Raw genomic sequence first — 14,394 nt, forward strand, 5'->3', positions numbered from 1 at the left:
TCCCACCTTTGTTCAAGTCATTGTTTCTCAAAACCATGTTTTGAGCCTCTATTGGCGCTGAGGCAGGGCTTTATCTGGGCATTGAATTCTCACACCTGAATAGCCTTGAATCACACCATTATAAGGTGAAAATCATAGCCTTTCCATGCACTGCTTTCCCAAAGCAATCTGTGGATAGAAGTTTAAGAATTGTATAAACTAGGCTAAATGTGTGCATTTAAACAGAATAATTAACTGTTATCCACAGGTTGCATCGGTGTCACTGTTGCCATGGTCACAGACACAGATATCGTGATTTAGCAAAGTTGAGGCAGTGTATCTAACTTTAAACAGAAACACCCATACTCTCACTTTCTTTTTGTTCTTTTTGCAGGTTAAGCAGATTATCCACCTGACTCTACAACAACACAAACTGTATCCTGGTCTTTTTGACTCTACAAAGATAAAGTGACGTATGAGATCAGCGTCAAGACCAACCTAATTGGTTACATCTTAGCCTGTCTTGTTCACTGGTTCAGTCACTATTAGGCAAAGGTGGTACCCCACTCTACTGGATACCCCTCTGTGAAATACTTTATATAATGTGGTTACACACTTGAGAAATCCAACTATTATAGTGTTAAATCTGCCCTGTTGTCCATGTCCACTTGAGCAGCTTATGCACGCTTCAATGTCCTCCCTAATATCAACCAAAATATGCAAGCAATATATTTATTCTTAACAAAACCTAGAACTATCACATTTAAAAAGAAATATGAAACCACCCATCAGCTTTATAATTAATCTCAGTCAATATTATTGTTGTCTATTTTTGTTATGCAATGTTGTTGTTAATATAGACTTGCATAAAAAACTAAACAGAGCTGTATTTATTAGTCTTGTCAAGTTATTCTTTCCCCATCCTTGCTTTGATGCCACATCGTTTATCTCCCTCAACTTCCTTCAGCTGTACTACTGTAGGCTCTGCTGCTGTCGCTGATCCAGCTTCTTCACGTTCATATATTTATATTGTTTGTAACTTAAATATGTTAATTATATATCTTTTACTCTATATATTGCTTATAGCTTAATGTTTTTGGTGAGAGTTGATAGATATTGTACATGAAAAGTAATTTAATTAAGCTTGACACTTATTGGGAATTAATTATGCATTTCATTAATATGTCATGTTAGGTCTGTTTTTGTTGGACATAGGTTGGACTGATAGAGATACTTGATGTGTATGGTAAAGATCGATCATCATGGTCGCCACGACTACAATGCCATACAGCGTTGTGTCAGAGCAAGGTGTGTCCATCGCATCTTATTTTCATTTCATTTAAGGAATAATAAAGCCTCATAAGCCAGATAATCCTTTTTATAATTTTTCTTTATTGTTTTTTTAATAGAACTGTTTGGATCTTTTTAATTCATTAGGAATTGGATTGCACTTTTATTTTGCTAGTTTTATAAACATGTAATGATTATTTGTTACATGTGTGAAGGGGGGACTGATATATATTGGTCATGAAAAGTAATTGAATTAAGCTTGACACAATGTATGAGACTACTAACTATGTCTGTACGAAGGACACTAGGTAGGAAATGTGATGCCCCATTATTGTTGGGTCCCAAACATTCTGTCCATACCACCTGCTAGGAATTGTGTAAGTGTCATAGGACTCTCTGAATAGACCCTTGGGTCATAGGTTGAATATACCATAAATAAAACCTAATATTGGGGCGTGAGGCATCCCGCTGGGTTTATTGCATAAAAGCGGTTAGCCTCTGTCGAGCCACCAGTGAGCTGCTGATCAGGGTATTGTTGGAAGGCATTGTAATGAAAGCAGCTCACCAGTGGCCTGACTGGGACGTGCGCTATAAAAAAAAGTTGGCCGGGCGCTTTGCAGTAACGCTCAGCAACCGCAACAGCAGAAAGCTAGTGGGCCACCGATGGGCCACTGGCGTGTTGCTTGCTGGGGAAGTACACATACCGGAGAGAGAGAGAGAGAGAGAGAGAGAGAGACCTTGTTGTGTAATTGCTCTCCTCTCACACACATTTACCACTGTTACATTTACAAACCTAAATTAGGAATGCAACCAAGCTCAGAACCAATGTGCCTACAGGGCCGTACGCGAACAGCAATGAGCTCACCACTGAAGGCCACAAGGAAACAGAAAGAACTTTTTAGGGATATAGATCCATTCTATGACAATCTTAATAGATAAGCATGGAAACACTGACACTCTACACCATCTATATCAATCGATTCAGCAAAAATATGACCAATGCACAGACCAGCACCACAAAGGCAGGATGATAAAATATGCTTTCACTCACCAAGGCTGAGGGCTCACTTGAAGAGAAAGATGGCACGGGGGTTCTTCCTCTGGGCAAACTTTTACGATTACTTTGGGAATTAAGTCATGTAGCTGTTGAATCAGCTTTCGATGGACAACATGGCCAATGCGTTGAGTCGCGGCTGTCCCAAGGTATTGCAAGTGAAGATTTTTACCCTCTTCAAGGTGGAAAAGTTCTTACTCGGATGTCATCATAGGTGTTGTTATTATAATTTTCAGCAGAGTGACGGTCTCAGCAAAAGCCTCCCCTAGGTTGTTCTCATAGATGGATCTTAACAGAGACAGGGCTGTCTTACCAGTGTGAAGCTCAGTGTGGCGGTACAGAGTGGTCAGCTCAGACTTCAACTTTTCCTTGTTTCCTAGAGGCCATAGTTTCACCGCACAGTCAAGCTCAGATGTAGGGAATGACAGGACAAATTGTGGGAAGAGTGAGCTGTCAACCAGCTTGGCAATGATCAGGTGGTCACTTTGTGAAAACCTCTGCTCCACCTGGGAGATGACTGTGTCGCATGCCTCCTTCATCACCGGCGCTGTGTTGGTTACTCGTTGGCCTGGCTCATCTGTTCCATCGAGAACGATGTCAGCCCATACATCAGTTTGCTTCCTTATATTCTGGACATTCTCCTTGAAATGGATGAGCGCACTGCTAATCCCAGATGCATCAATGCTCTGTTTTTGCAGTGTTGTATAAAACATCAACTTCTGGCATAAGGAAGAAAATAATTCCAGCAGCATCAGAAAGGCTCTGTCCCTGAGTTCTTTTGACAGGCAGTATGCCTCACTTATGGTGGCATCATCCCATCCTGGTTATGTGCGTATGTCCTCCATACACAGCAGCGCAGTGCATGAAAAACAGAAGAGTGCCTTCTTTTGAATGCTAAACGTTAGCCACTTTTTCTTAAAAAAACACTCCGCGTTAAACCCGCGGTTACTTTTACCAGCAGTTTGAGTTATTACAATATCCTGTGGCTGATGGGCACCAAGTCGTTTTACTTCAAGTTTCTCATCCAAATTAAGCGTTTCAAACCAGGACTCGAATATGAAATCCACTCTATTCATTTACTCAAGTTATCTGGCATTTGAGAAGCTTATAAGCTAGCTAAGACAATCTACCCACCTCACTCTTCTTGCCGACTTATGTTGGCGCCAGACAGACAGCCAATCAGGTCTGAAATACAAAATGACGCTGTAGTGGGGCTACCGGCTGTCAGCCCCACCTGGCATCTAATTTGTGTGATCTACATTGATCACACTAACATTCTGAGCATGTGTATTAATATTTTCACACGTACAATGTACATTGCATTGTGAGAGAGGGGCTAGCCCCACATACACGATTAGCCTATGGCCTACTACTGCGAACTCGAATCGGCAGAACGCAGTCTGAAGCTGCAAGGCAGGGACCAATGAACATGAAATTAAATCCTAACATAAATTATATGCAATTTAGGAAGATGCTATATTCATAGATAATAATTTATAGAAATAAAAGTAACAATTTTGTTGCAGTTCTTTCTGTTGACAACAGGTGGGGCTGTGCCCCTAATGACCAGTCGCCCTTGTGCACCTTTGCATCCTGTTGCTACTGGAAAATAAACACTATGGAGAGCTAAGTTGGTTGCACTGAGGGAAGTAGAGTAATGCTTTATTTATATGACAAATTAACTAGTAAGGGATTACTTCAACAATTCTGTAGTTTGCTCTTTGGGGTTTAAGGCCGGGTGTTTCTGTAAAACCACTTTGTGAAAACTGCTGTTGTAAAAAGGGCTTTATTAATAAATGTGATTGATTGATTTACTTAATTAGCGCGTTACGTTACTCGTCATCAATAAAAAGTATTCTAACTACTGTAACGTGCCTTAAATCCAAACATAAATGATGCCAACTAGCAATCTATGGATATATTCAATGACTCTGATTGTATTGAATCTTTGATTGTATTGCAAAAACCTAATTAAGGCTGCAATATCAAGGATATTGAAATGTGCTGCATGGAGGAGCGGTCCAAGATCCCTCCAAAATTGTGCACAAACATTCTCAGACTTCACAAGAAAAGGGTTAGTTCTGTTATTCACTGGAGGGGAGGCTTTACAAACTGTTGATTGTAAGGATGCCAAAATTATGTTGAAAATTATACAACCACCTTTTGTTTGAGCATAAAATGACTAATTATTATGTTTGCACAATAATAGGACCCACCAATCAGCATTAAAACTAAGGATCTACAAATGAGTTCTAAGAAGCTTCCTCTTCAACACTCTTAATCAGTGGGACATTTTCTTTTATGATCTTCTCTTCTCATTTACCATACTTAAAATGTTAAAATGTTACTTAAAAATGTTTACAGCTGTGATTCTGACCTTGCGGTCCATCGGGTCCAGGGAAGCCTGCTTGCCCACAGTGGCCGGATATAGGCTCCTTACAGTCCATCCCCGTTACACCAGAGGGACCAGTTGCTCCTGGGCTTCCTAAAGAGAGAAGTTCCTAGTCACAACATTTGAAACATTTGAAAAGTCACAACAGTTTACTGGTAAGTAAATCTACAAAGAGAAGCATTAATTACTGTATATAACATGTAGACTACACTTATTTAATGTGTTGTCTTTTATGATCAATAGGGGTGGGACAATATGAGAATTTCATGCCATGCCGATTATCCTGGCCAAAATGATCCCAATTTATTATTTCTTTATGATTTATAACAATCTCAATAGTAATTCTGGTTTCTAACTCAAATCGGCAGATCGGATATTCTTCCATTACATACATATTGTTCTTGTGGATTTAAAAAGCCATTACAATGAAATAATATCATTAATACTATAATAACATGTTAATCTCTAAATGTATATGGTTGCCAGCTTCATTGACAATACATTGCAGAGGATGTTTAGTGGCATTTAGAATTGCCATTTGTACTGCATTTGCCTTCATTGCCCACATTGCACATCTGTTACATACATTATAATTAATACAAGTACATTTTCTGCCCTCTTCTATTTGCACTTCTTGTTAGATGCTAACTGCAATTCATTTTACTGTACTTGTACTTGTTCAATGACAAAGTTGAATCTAATCACAAAAAAAAAGAGATATGTGCTCCACCAGTTAAATAAAACAAGTACTCAGGAACACTTCGGTGACTGGCAAGAGATTTATCAAATCACTTATCTGAGGATCAGAGGTGAAAATAGATTTAATTTCTTACTGACCCGTGGGTGCATGGACTTCTGTGCGCATTTTATGTGCCTTACTAGCTAAGGACTATTGGAAGTGTTGATTCTTTAAAATAACTTTATAATTCATTATAACAGCTCCCCATTTTGTTCTGCGCATCATGCAGATCGACAATGTTATTATGGCCTGCACAAATTATATTCTATTTATGTTCTCTTGTCATTTTCCATAGGAAAGCGTTAACAAATAGCCTATAATAAGATTTTCATTGTAATTGACAATATTCTTCTATTTACGCTAGCAGAGACATTTGGCTCCATTGACCATACATTGCAGAGGATGTTGCGTTGTACAACGTGAGATGTGCGCTCCACTTGTAATATAAAACAAGCAGTCAGTAAACATTAATGGTTATTCAAATTATACAATGCTATGCATGAGATCACATGCAGCATTTGTAATTTGTAACCATAATAATCATTGAAATAGGGAAGGGAAATTAGAACTATGCCTGTAATTTTCTAGGATAGAGGGGTCTTCTCATTACATATGGAACCAGAACATGCATGCGCTTAGGCATTGCCAGCAGCATTAGACAGGATGGGAGAACAGATGCTGCTGTAAATGGTGTTGCAAGGCTAGGTGAGGGTATTTTCTTCTCTGATCTAAAGATCAAATCCCAAGGTTCAGGAGTGAATTCAGTTGTTTGGAGTGGCTGTACCCTGTTTTATTATGCACTGCACCCTCTGTTTTAAGCAGGGGGACACGTTAATCTCAATACTTTGTTATATACCCTTTGTTGGCAATGACAGAGGTCAAAGTTTTCTGTAAGTCTTCACAAGATTTTCACACACTGTTGCTGGTATTTTGGCCCATTCCTCCATGCAGATCTCCTCTAGAGCAGTGATGTTTTGGGGCTGTCGCTGGGCAACAGACTTTCAACTCCCTCCAAAGATTTTCTATGGGGTTGAGATCTGGTGACTGGCTAGGACCTTGACATGCTACTTACGAAGCCACTCCTTCGTCGCCCGGGCGGTGTGTTTGGGATCATTGTCATGCTGAAAGACCCAGCCACGTTTCATCTTCAATGCCCTTGCTGATGGAAGGAGGTTTTCACTCAAAATCTCACGATACATGGCCCCATTCATTCTTTCCTTTACACGGATCAGTCGTCCTGGTCCCTTTGCAGAAAAACAGCCCCAAAGCGTGATATTTCCACCCCCATGCTTCACAGTAGGTATGGTGTTCTTTGGATACAACTCAGCATTCTTTCTCCTCCAAACACGACGAGTTGAGTTTTTACCAAAAAGTTCTATTTTGGTTTCATCTGACCATATGACATTGTCCCAATCCTCTTCTGGACCATCCACATGCTCTCTAGCAAACCTCAGACGGGCCTTGACATGTACTGGCTTAAGCAGGGGGACACGTCTGGCACTGCAGGATTTGAATCCCTGGCGGCATAGTGTGTTACTGATGGTAGCCTTTGATACTTTGGTCCCAGCTCTCTGGCAGGTCCCCCCGTGTGGTTCTGTGATTTTTGCTCACCGTTCTTGTGATCATTTTGACCCCACTTGGTGAGACCTTTCATGGAGACCCGGATCGAGGGAGATTATCAGTGGTCTTATATGTCTTCCATTTTCTTAGAATTGCTCCCACAGTTGATTTCTTCACACCAAGCTGCTTACCTATTGCAGATTCAGTCTTCCCAGTCTGGTGCAGGTCTACAATTTTGTTTCTGGTGTCCTTTGACAGCTCTTTGGTCTTGGCCATAGTGGAGTTTGGAGTGTGACTGTTTGAGGTTGTGGACAGGTGTCTTTTATACTGATAACAAGTTCAAACAGGTGCCATTAATACCGGTAACGAGTGGAGGACAGAGGAGCCTCTTAAAGAAGTTGTTACAGGTCTGTGAGAGACAGAAATCTTGCTTGTTTGTAGGTGACCAAATAATTATTTCACAGAGGAATTTACCAATGAATTAATAAAAAATCCTACAATGTGATTTTCTGGATTTGTTTTTCTAATTTTGTCTCTCATAGTTGAAGTGTACCTATGATGAAAATTACAGGCCTCTCTCATCTTTTTAAGTGGGAGATCTTGCACACTGTACTTTTGAAAAGAAATATGATTACTTTTTGATTACTTCAATTGAAAAATAATAGAAGTGTGAAATAATTATGACACATTGTATGTTTGAGTTTATTATTTAATGTTATAAAAACATAATTATTTGAACCAAAATATGAATTGCACGCCTTAGTTGTGGGTGTGATCATCATGCATGCAAAAGTGGACACACATCACCCTTTTAGTGATGGAGGAAGCGCTATTTAAAATTTCTCCCGTTTTGGTTGGTTGGATGGCTGGTAAAGACAGAGTATATCTTCGGTATAAAATAGCGAGTCATATAAAATGTTATTTAGTAATCTATTTGACGCATAATTCTCAGAAAAATGATCGGCAATAGGTCTACCTGGTTTTATATCTTTTTCACGTTTTAAGGTTAATTTGTAAAACACACCAAACAACACCACCAGGACGAGTTGCACCGTAGAACCTTTACAGGAATTGTTTAATAGATTAGGCAACTATTTGTTAGATATCTGTACAATGGCGCTGCCTTCAAGATAAAACATTATATGGAATTTACCAAGACATTTGAGGAGAAAAGGTATGTTGGGAAGCACTCTGCCAAAGGATGATTATTTGCATTTGACGCTGCCACATCAACTCCATCCATACAGGAAAGCCATGTGATTCAGCGTGCTTAACCACAATTTATTTATTTCATTTGCCTTTTGAAAATCCAACACTGGTGGACATAATAATTGCAGGTTACATTCGCAAATCTTATTTCTATGCGGGTGGTCATGATTGCAAATGTGCATTCGCGTCCCTGGGGTTTCTGCAACAATTTGACAATGTTGGTTGTGGAGCAGATCATCAGACAATGGCTGGCGAAAAGCTACTGATATCTTGATTTTTATATACAACAATGTCAATACCCTTTTCGAGTAATTGCCATTTATTTTTCAACAATGTTTTGAAATAATTAAAAACGTGAATAAAACCTAAATAACAGAAAAGGCTTAAGCATCATTAGATTTTGGATTATGTTCAGATAAAAAGTCAGATTCTGGAAGATAGAGGTTTATTGGATTAATTGGAATGACTGAATATCTGTCATATCTTTAGGGTGTAATGTAAAGGTGTAGCCCAATCATAGTAAAAAGCAATGGTTCAGAAACCCATTTCCAAAGGCACTGTAGCCTACACAACCCATAAGGTAAAATGCGAATTCCGAACATTGATTGATCCTGCAAAAGGTGTTCAGTTGGTTATAGGATATTCCTAATTGTTTTCAAATCCCTCTTAATATGAGCCTAACCTAAAAGTAATTCAAAGTAATCAGATTACATTACTGAGTTTGAGTCATCAATAACTTACGTTACTGATTACAAATGTGGACAGGTAACTTACATTTAAAAAGTAACCTGCCCAACCCTGTATATGGGTCATACATGTTAAAATTGAAGAGGAGGTAGAGGTCTTCATGGATACAAACTAAATCTGATTACGCATGATCCGATCCGCTATCCAACTTGCCTATACCGACTAGCCTATATCTGAAAATATATAATAATAATGAATAACATATCATTCAAAATGGCTATGCTTTGCAGTTGGTAAAATATTATTTGAGCGTTAGCTCTTCACAGCATGTGTGGTTTCAGCTTCTACTAAACTTGCAACACCGTGGTTCAGGTAGCCTATTTTATAAATATTTCAATGGAGAAATGCAATCAGATGCTTTTATGTTTCGGGGCCATTTCAAATACATTATTCGCAATCGCATGATATCTAATGTGGCTGACTTTGTGTGAGTGGTAATGTCAAATAATATTTTTTGTATTTCTTTGTAGCTAAATTTGTAGCTACAAAGAATACTAAAAGGCTGATAGAAGAGGAATTTATGTTTTTTTATTTTTTTAATTGTGCTTTATGAACACACACACACAAATGTATGAAGGTACGTTGGCATTTGGACCACCAAAATTCTGTAATAACTTGCTAAACAAATTATGATTATTGATTATAGAAGTTATAAACAATAATACATTTTCACAGTGAAAAAAACAGTGAAAGAACTAATTTAATCAGCAGCAAATTACGTAATTCAACAGCAGTTATAGGTACCATTCAAAAGCTCCACAGAGCCCAAGTCCTACCCACCAAACCACAGTGCCCAAGCCCTGCCCACCAGCCCACAGTTCCCCGGCTGACAGTGCCTGTCTGCAGCTAGACCCTTCTCCAAAGTTCATGTCACAGGCTAAAATCACACCAAGTTTGTTTGTTTGATGGGTTGAGTGTAGATCAAGAGTGTGAGGTCTGGAATGTGCCCTGTTTCCCTTCGTTGCCTTGAATGTAGCCTATTTGTGAGGTCTGGAATGTTCCCTGTTTCCCTTCATTGTCTGGAACGTAGCCTATCCATTCCTCATTATTTGTACCTGTGTCTCTTTCAACCCCTATATGAGTGCTGTGTTTGCTGTCAGTCTTCGTGAGGTATTGTCTATGTTTGCAACTCTACTGAGCCTTCTCTTCCTGAGCATTCCATAGTTTGATCTAAGTATCTGAAAACAGCCTGTTATGGTATCCTGACCTTTGCCTGCCTGTTGACCGCCTCTCTGGATTACCCCACTTGTACTTTTGCATCCTACCTACGTGCTTTGCCTATTATCGACCCATCGGCTGCCCCTTTGACTTCACTACAACCTCTTCCTTTTGACCCGCTGTGTTTTCCCCTAATAAAGGGCTCCTGCACTCTGCGCTTGGATCCATCCCTCCATCTGTCTGGTCTCTGTGCAATCATTACAAAGAGGAATTAATTGAGCAGTCAGTTCCTCTCTGTGGACCGTGGGGCCAATTACCAAAACCTCAGTTTTGTCCTAGTATAATTCCAAAACATTTTGTGCCATCCATAAGTTAACACAGTTGTGCTCATCAGTTTGCATACCCTGGCAGAAATTGTGAAATTTTGGCATTGATTTTGAAAATATGACTGATCATGCATAAAAACAGTCTTTTATTAAAGGATAGTGATCATATGAAGCCATGTATTATCACATAGTTGTTTGGCTCTTTTTTAAATCATATTGATAACAGAAATCACCCAAATGGCCCTGATCCAAAGTTTAAATACCCTTGAATGTTTGGCCATGTTACAGAAACACAAGGTGACACACAAAGGTGAAAATGGCATTTAAAGGTGAATTTCCCACACCTGTGGCTTTTGAGATTGCAATTAGTGCCTGTGTATAAATAGTCAATGAGTTTGTTATTTCTCACGTGGATGCACTGAGCAGGCTAGATACTGAGCCATGGGGAGCAGAAAAAAAACTGTCAAAAGACCTCTGTAACAAGGTAATGGAACTTTATAAATATGGAAAAGTCCCGCAATAGAAAGTTTTGCCCTCGCGATATTCGAACCTGGGTCGCCTACGTGGGTTCAGGTCTGGAGACTGGCTAGGCCACTCCAGGACCTTGAGATGCTTCTTACAGAGCCACTCCTTAGTTGCCCTGGCTGTGTGTTTCGGGTCGTTGTCATGCTGGAAGACCCAGCTACGAGCCATCTTTAATGCTGAGTGGAGAACAGGAGGGCTTCTTAAAGAAAAACTAACAGGTCTGTGAGAGCCGGAATTCTTACTGGTTGGTAGGTGATCAAATACTTGTCATGCAATAAAATGCTAATTAATTATTTTAAAATCATACAATGTGATTTTCTGGATTTATGTTTTATATTCTGTCTCTCACAGTTGAAGTGTACCTATGATAAAAATTACAGAACTCTACATGCTTTGTAAGTAGGAAAACCTGCAAAATCAGCAGTGTATCAAATACTTGTTCTCCCCACTGTACATCACATTTCTGTTTTAGTTAGCTACCTTCAAAGATGAGCTTTGAGCTAATTAGTCTTACATTATGTCTGTGTGGTCACCCTTCACACCCATTAAAGCTCCACCTCTGGTTGTGTCAGTTTATAAATAATCTGTTTTCACAAAAAGTATGAACACATTTAAATATGTTAAGGTTCTGAAGTATGCATTTTGAAGGATTTCCATGTATAAACAAGTCACAAGCAAAGTTGTGCATTAGAAGTTACATTTTAAACTTTATTTTATTTTTTGTTGACTGGTCAGTCAGCATCTCTGGGATTAATATCAAAGATGTTCTGCATTACCAGTGGGTCCAGACTGGCCCTTTGGGCCTGGAGGCCCAGGCAGGGAGGGACCTGGAGGCCCCTGATTTCCTCTGGATCCCCTCTCTCCTACAATGCCTGGAGCACCAGTGGGACCGGGCACACCTGGGCCTGGGAAACAAATAAAAAAATATATTTTTGCCAATAATTAATATTCACTCACCAAAGCACAAAGCAGTTACGTGGTTAACTACACACTTTTCAGGATTTCAGAGAGATTTTCTAAGAATTGCTTTGTCTGACTTACTAACCTCTGGCCCCAATCTCACCCTTCACACCCTTCAGCCCATCCAGTCCATGCAAACCAAGTGGTCCAGGGGGACCTGGGATGCAAAACAACCATGATAAGGCAATTGTAGTAATCAATGTAAAAATCTTAAAATTATAGAACAATATGTTAAATTACATCTAATCTGTCTGGTCTTGAGTCCATTCTCACCTTTGAGTCCAAGTGGTCCTTGCTCACCCTTTGGCCCAATCTTTCCAGGGGTCCCTGGGGGACCATCAGCCCCAGGTTTACCACTTGGGCCTGGGGGTCCAATCACACCTTCCCAATAGAGAGAGGATGGGTCAGGAGCTCAGTGGCAGTCAGAAATGTTCACATCCTTGCTCTAGATCCTAATAATTATTTAATATCACACAACTAATTAAGTCAACTGGCAACAGGTCAGTAAGATGATTGGGTATTAAAAGAAAATTCCAGAGAGGATGGATCAGTCAGAAGTGAGAATAAGTTCACAACCGCGTGGGCAAATAGTGCAACAATTTAAGAATACGATTTCCCAATGTAAAATTGCAAACAGTTTGGTGATACAGTACATAACATCATTAAAATATTCAGAGAATCTGGAGAAATCTCTGTATGTAAGGGACAAGGCCCAAAAACCACTATTGGGTGGCCGTAATCTTTGGGCCCTCAGATGGCACTGCATTAAAAAAATACATTATTCTGTAGTGGAAATTAATGCATGGGTTCAGAAACACTTCCGAAAACCATTGTCTGTGAACACAGTACATCGCTGCATCCACAAATGCAAGTTAAAACTCTAAACTGCAAAGAAGAAACCATACATTAACAAGATCCAGAAAGGCTGTCGCCTTCTCTGGGCCCGAGCTCATTTAAGATGGAGTGCATTAACTCACATGGCATGGGTAACTAGCGCATTATACATTCATGTTCGCTAGCTAGCCATCAATGAGTCTCTGAAATAGGGCAATGCAATAGATAGTCCAGATAACGTTTTGTCTGGATTAGCTGTTCACTTTGTTTATTCAGTGTTTTGTAGTTATGAAAAGGGCCCATCAACTTCGAACCCATTTAAAATGAAACACATTGCTCCTGCATCGTCGGTGGGAGGTGACACTGCTTCAAACTGGTCAGTATGCTCATAGTTAGTAAGGATAGTGTCAGATCCTAATGGAGTTTTGCAAGGTTACAGTGCAGGTTGAGTAGGCCGTTACGTACTGCAACATGTAAATAGTTTGGGGCCCATGGTGGTGGTGGAAAGGGTGTGTGTTTGAAGGGTGTTAACATACAGCTCCGTTAAAAATTAAGAGACCACTGCACTTCCGGAGCTGTATTTAGTGTTATTTTAAAAGGCAAATTTTCTTTTGAATATGTGTTTTTAGAGAAAACAGAATATTTTTAGAGAAAACAGTATACTGACAAATCTGACAGGCCACAGGCTCTGTGATGAAAATAAAGTAATAAAATCTTCAGAATACTAGTGTACATCTGGATTCTTGAACACACCCTTGACCATCCTGCCAATAGTTATAGAACTTATATACATCTCACTGCTGATAAGTGGTGCAAACTTGCATAGTACCTCTTTAACGTAAGATATAAATATAAGCGTGATGCACTCGAAATATATGGGGCTGCCTTAACTAGCAGACATGGTACCAGTTTATCAGGCCCATTTAGAGCAGGTAGAGCATGCTTATTAGTAGAGCTGTCAAAGTTAACGCATCCGATAAATTTAAAATGCTATACGCCGTTCATTGATTTGTCGCTGTTAATACATTTTAAGTTTTTGAGCCTGAGAGCTAACCATGACTTTAGCAGGAGCTGTCAGAATTGCACACACTTATGTTTAACTTTATTGGTGGATAACTTGACCTCAGCGCTTCACAGGCATTTTTTTACAATATCATTGACGAGTAGGCATTCATGTTGTGAATCGTGTTCACTCTGCGCTAGTTTAACAACAGCTTAAAAATATCAGTAGGCTACACATCCATTAATACAATGGATATGAGGAAATTGGAATATTATAATATTCCAATAATATAATATAAACACAAGAATTTGGTTGTGGCTAACCATCTTTCAGGAAATCTAATGATTACAGGTCCCCATCTGATCCCCAATCTAACCACATTTTAGCCTAAACATCCAAGGACAATACCTTGAGTGTGATTCAGTGGGTTAAACGCCAGATATGAAGGGCTGATGTGTGTTTTATGCAGTAGCCTAATAGTTATTGTCCTTGGTGCATTAATCAAGAGAACAATATGAGATTGTAGACTTATGGGAATCCTAGACCAGCAACATTCTATTTAGTTTTGCATAGGATACACTTAGATGTGGACATTATTGTGGTAAGTTATGGACTGAC

At 39.5% G+C, this 14,394-nt stretch overlaps 1 protein-coding gene across 5 annotated transcripts in view; it reads right to left on the reverse strand.

Moving 5' to 3' along the window:
* The window catches only part of col4a4 (collagen, type IV, alpha 4), a 295,816-nt gene that overhangs the window by 45,483 nt on the left and 235,939 nt on the right, over window positions 1–14,394 (reverse strand). For 3 of the 5 annotated variants that reach the window (XM_034292008.1, XM_034291996.1, XM_020047197.2), the window contains 4 exons: window positions 12,213–12,320; window positions 12,025–12,096; window positions 11,756–11,884; window positions 4,686–4,808 (listed from right to left, as the gene is read on the reverse strand). In XM_034292008.1, the coding sequence (XP_034147899.1) occupies window positions 4,686–4,808; window positions 11,756–11,884; window positions 12,025–12,096; window positions 12,213–12,320 (432 nt within the window). The remainder of the gene's footprint in view (window positions 1–4,685; window positions 4,809–11,755; window positions 11,885–12,024; window positions 12,097–12,212; window positions 12,321–14,394) is intronic. The other 2 variants (XM_034292005.1, XM_034292010.1) reach the window with 2 other exon arrangements.

This window comes from Esox lucius, chromosome 1 (genome assembly GCF_011004845.1).
Source record: "Esox lucius isolate fEsoLuc1 chromosome 1, fEsoLuc1.pri, whole genome shotgun sequence".
Taxonomy (NCBI): domain Eukaryota; kingdom Metazoa; phylum Chordata; class Actinopteri; order Esociformes; family Esocidae; genus Esox; species Esox lucius.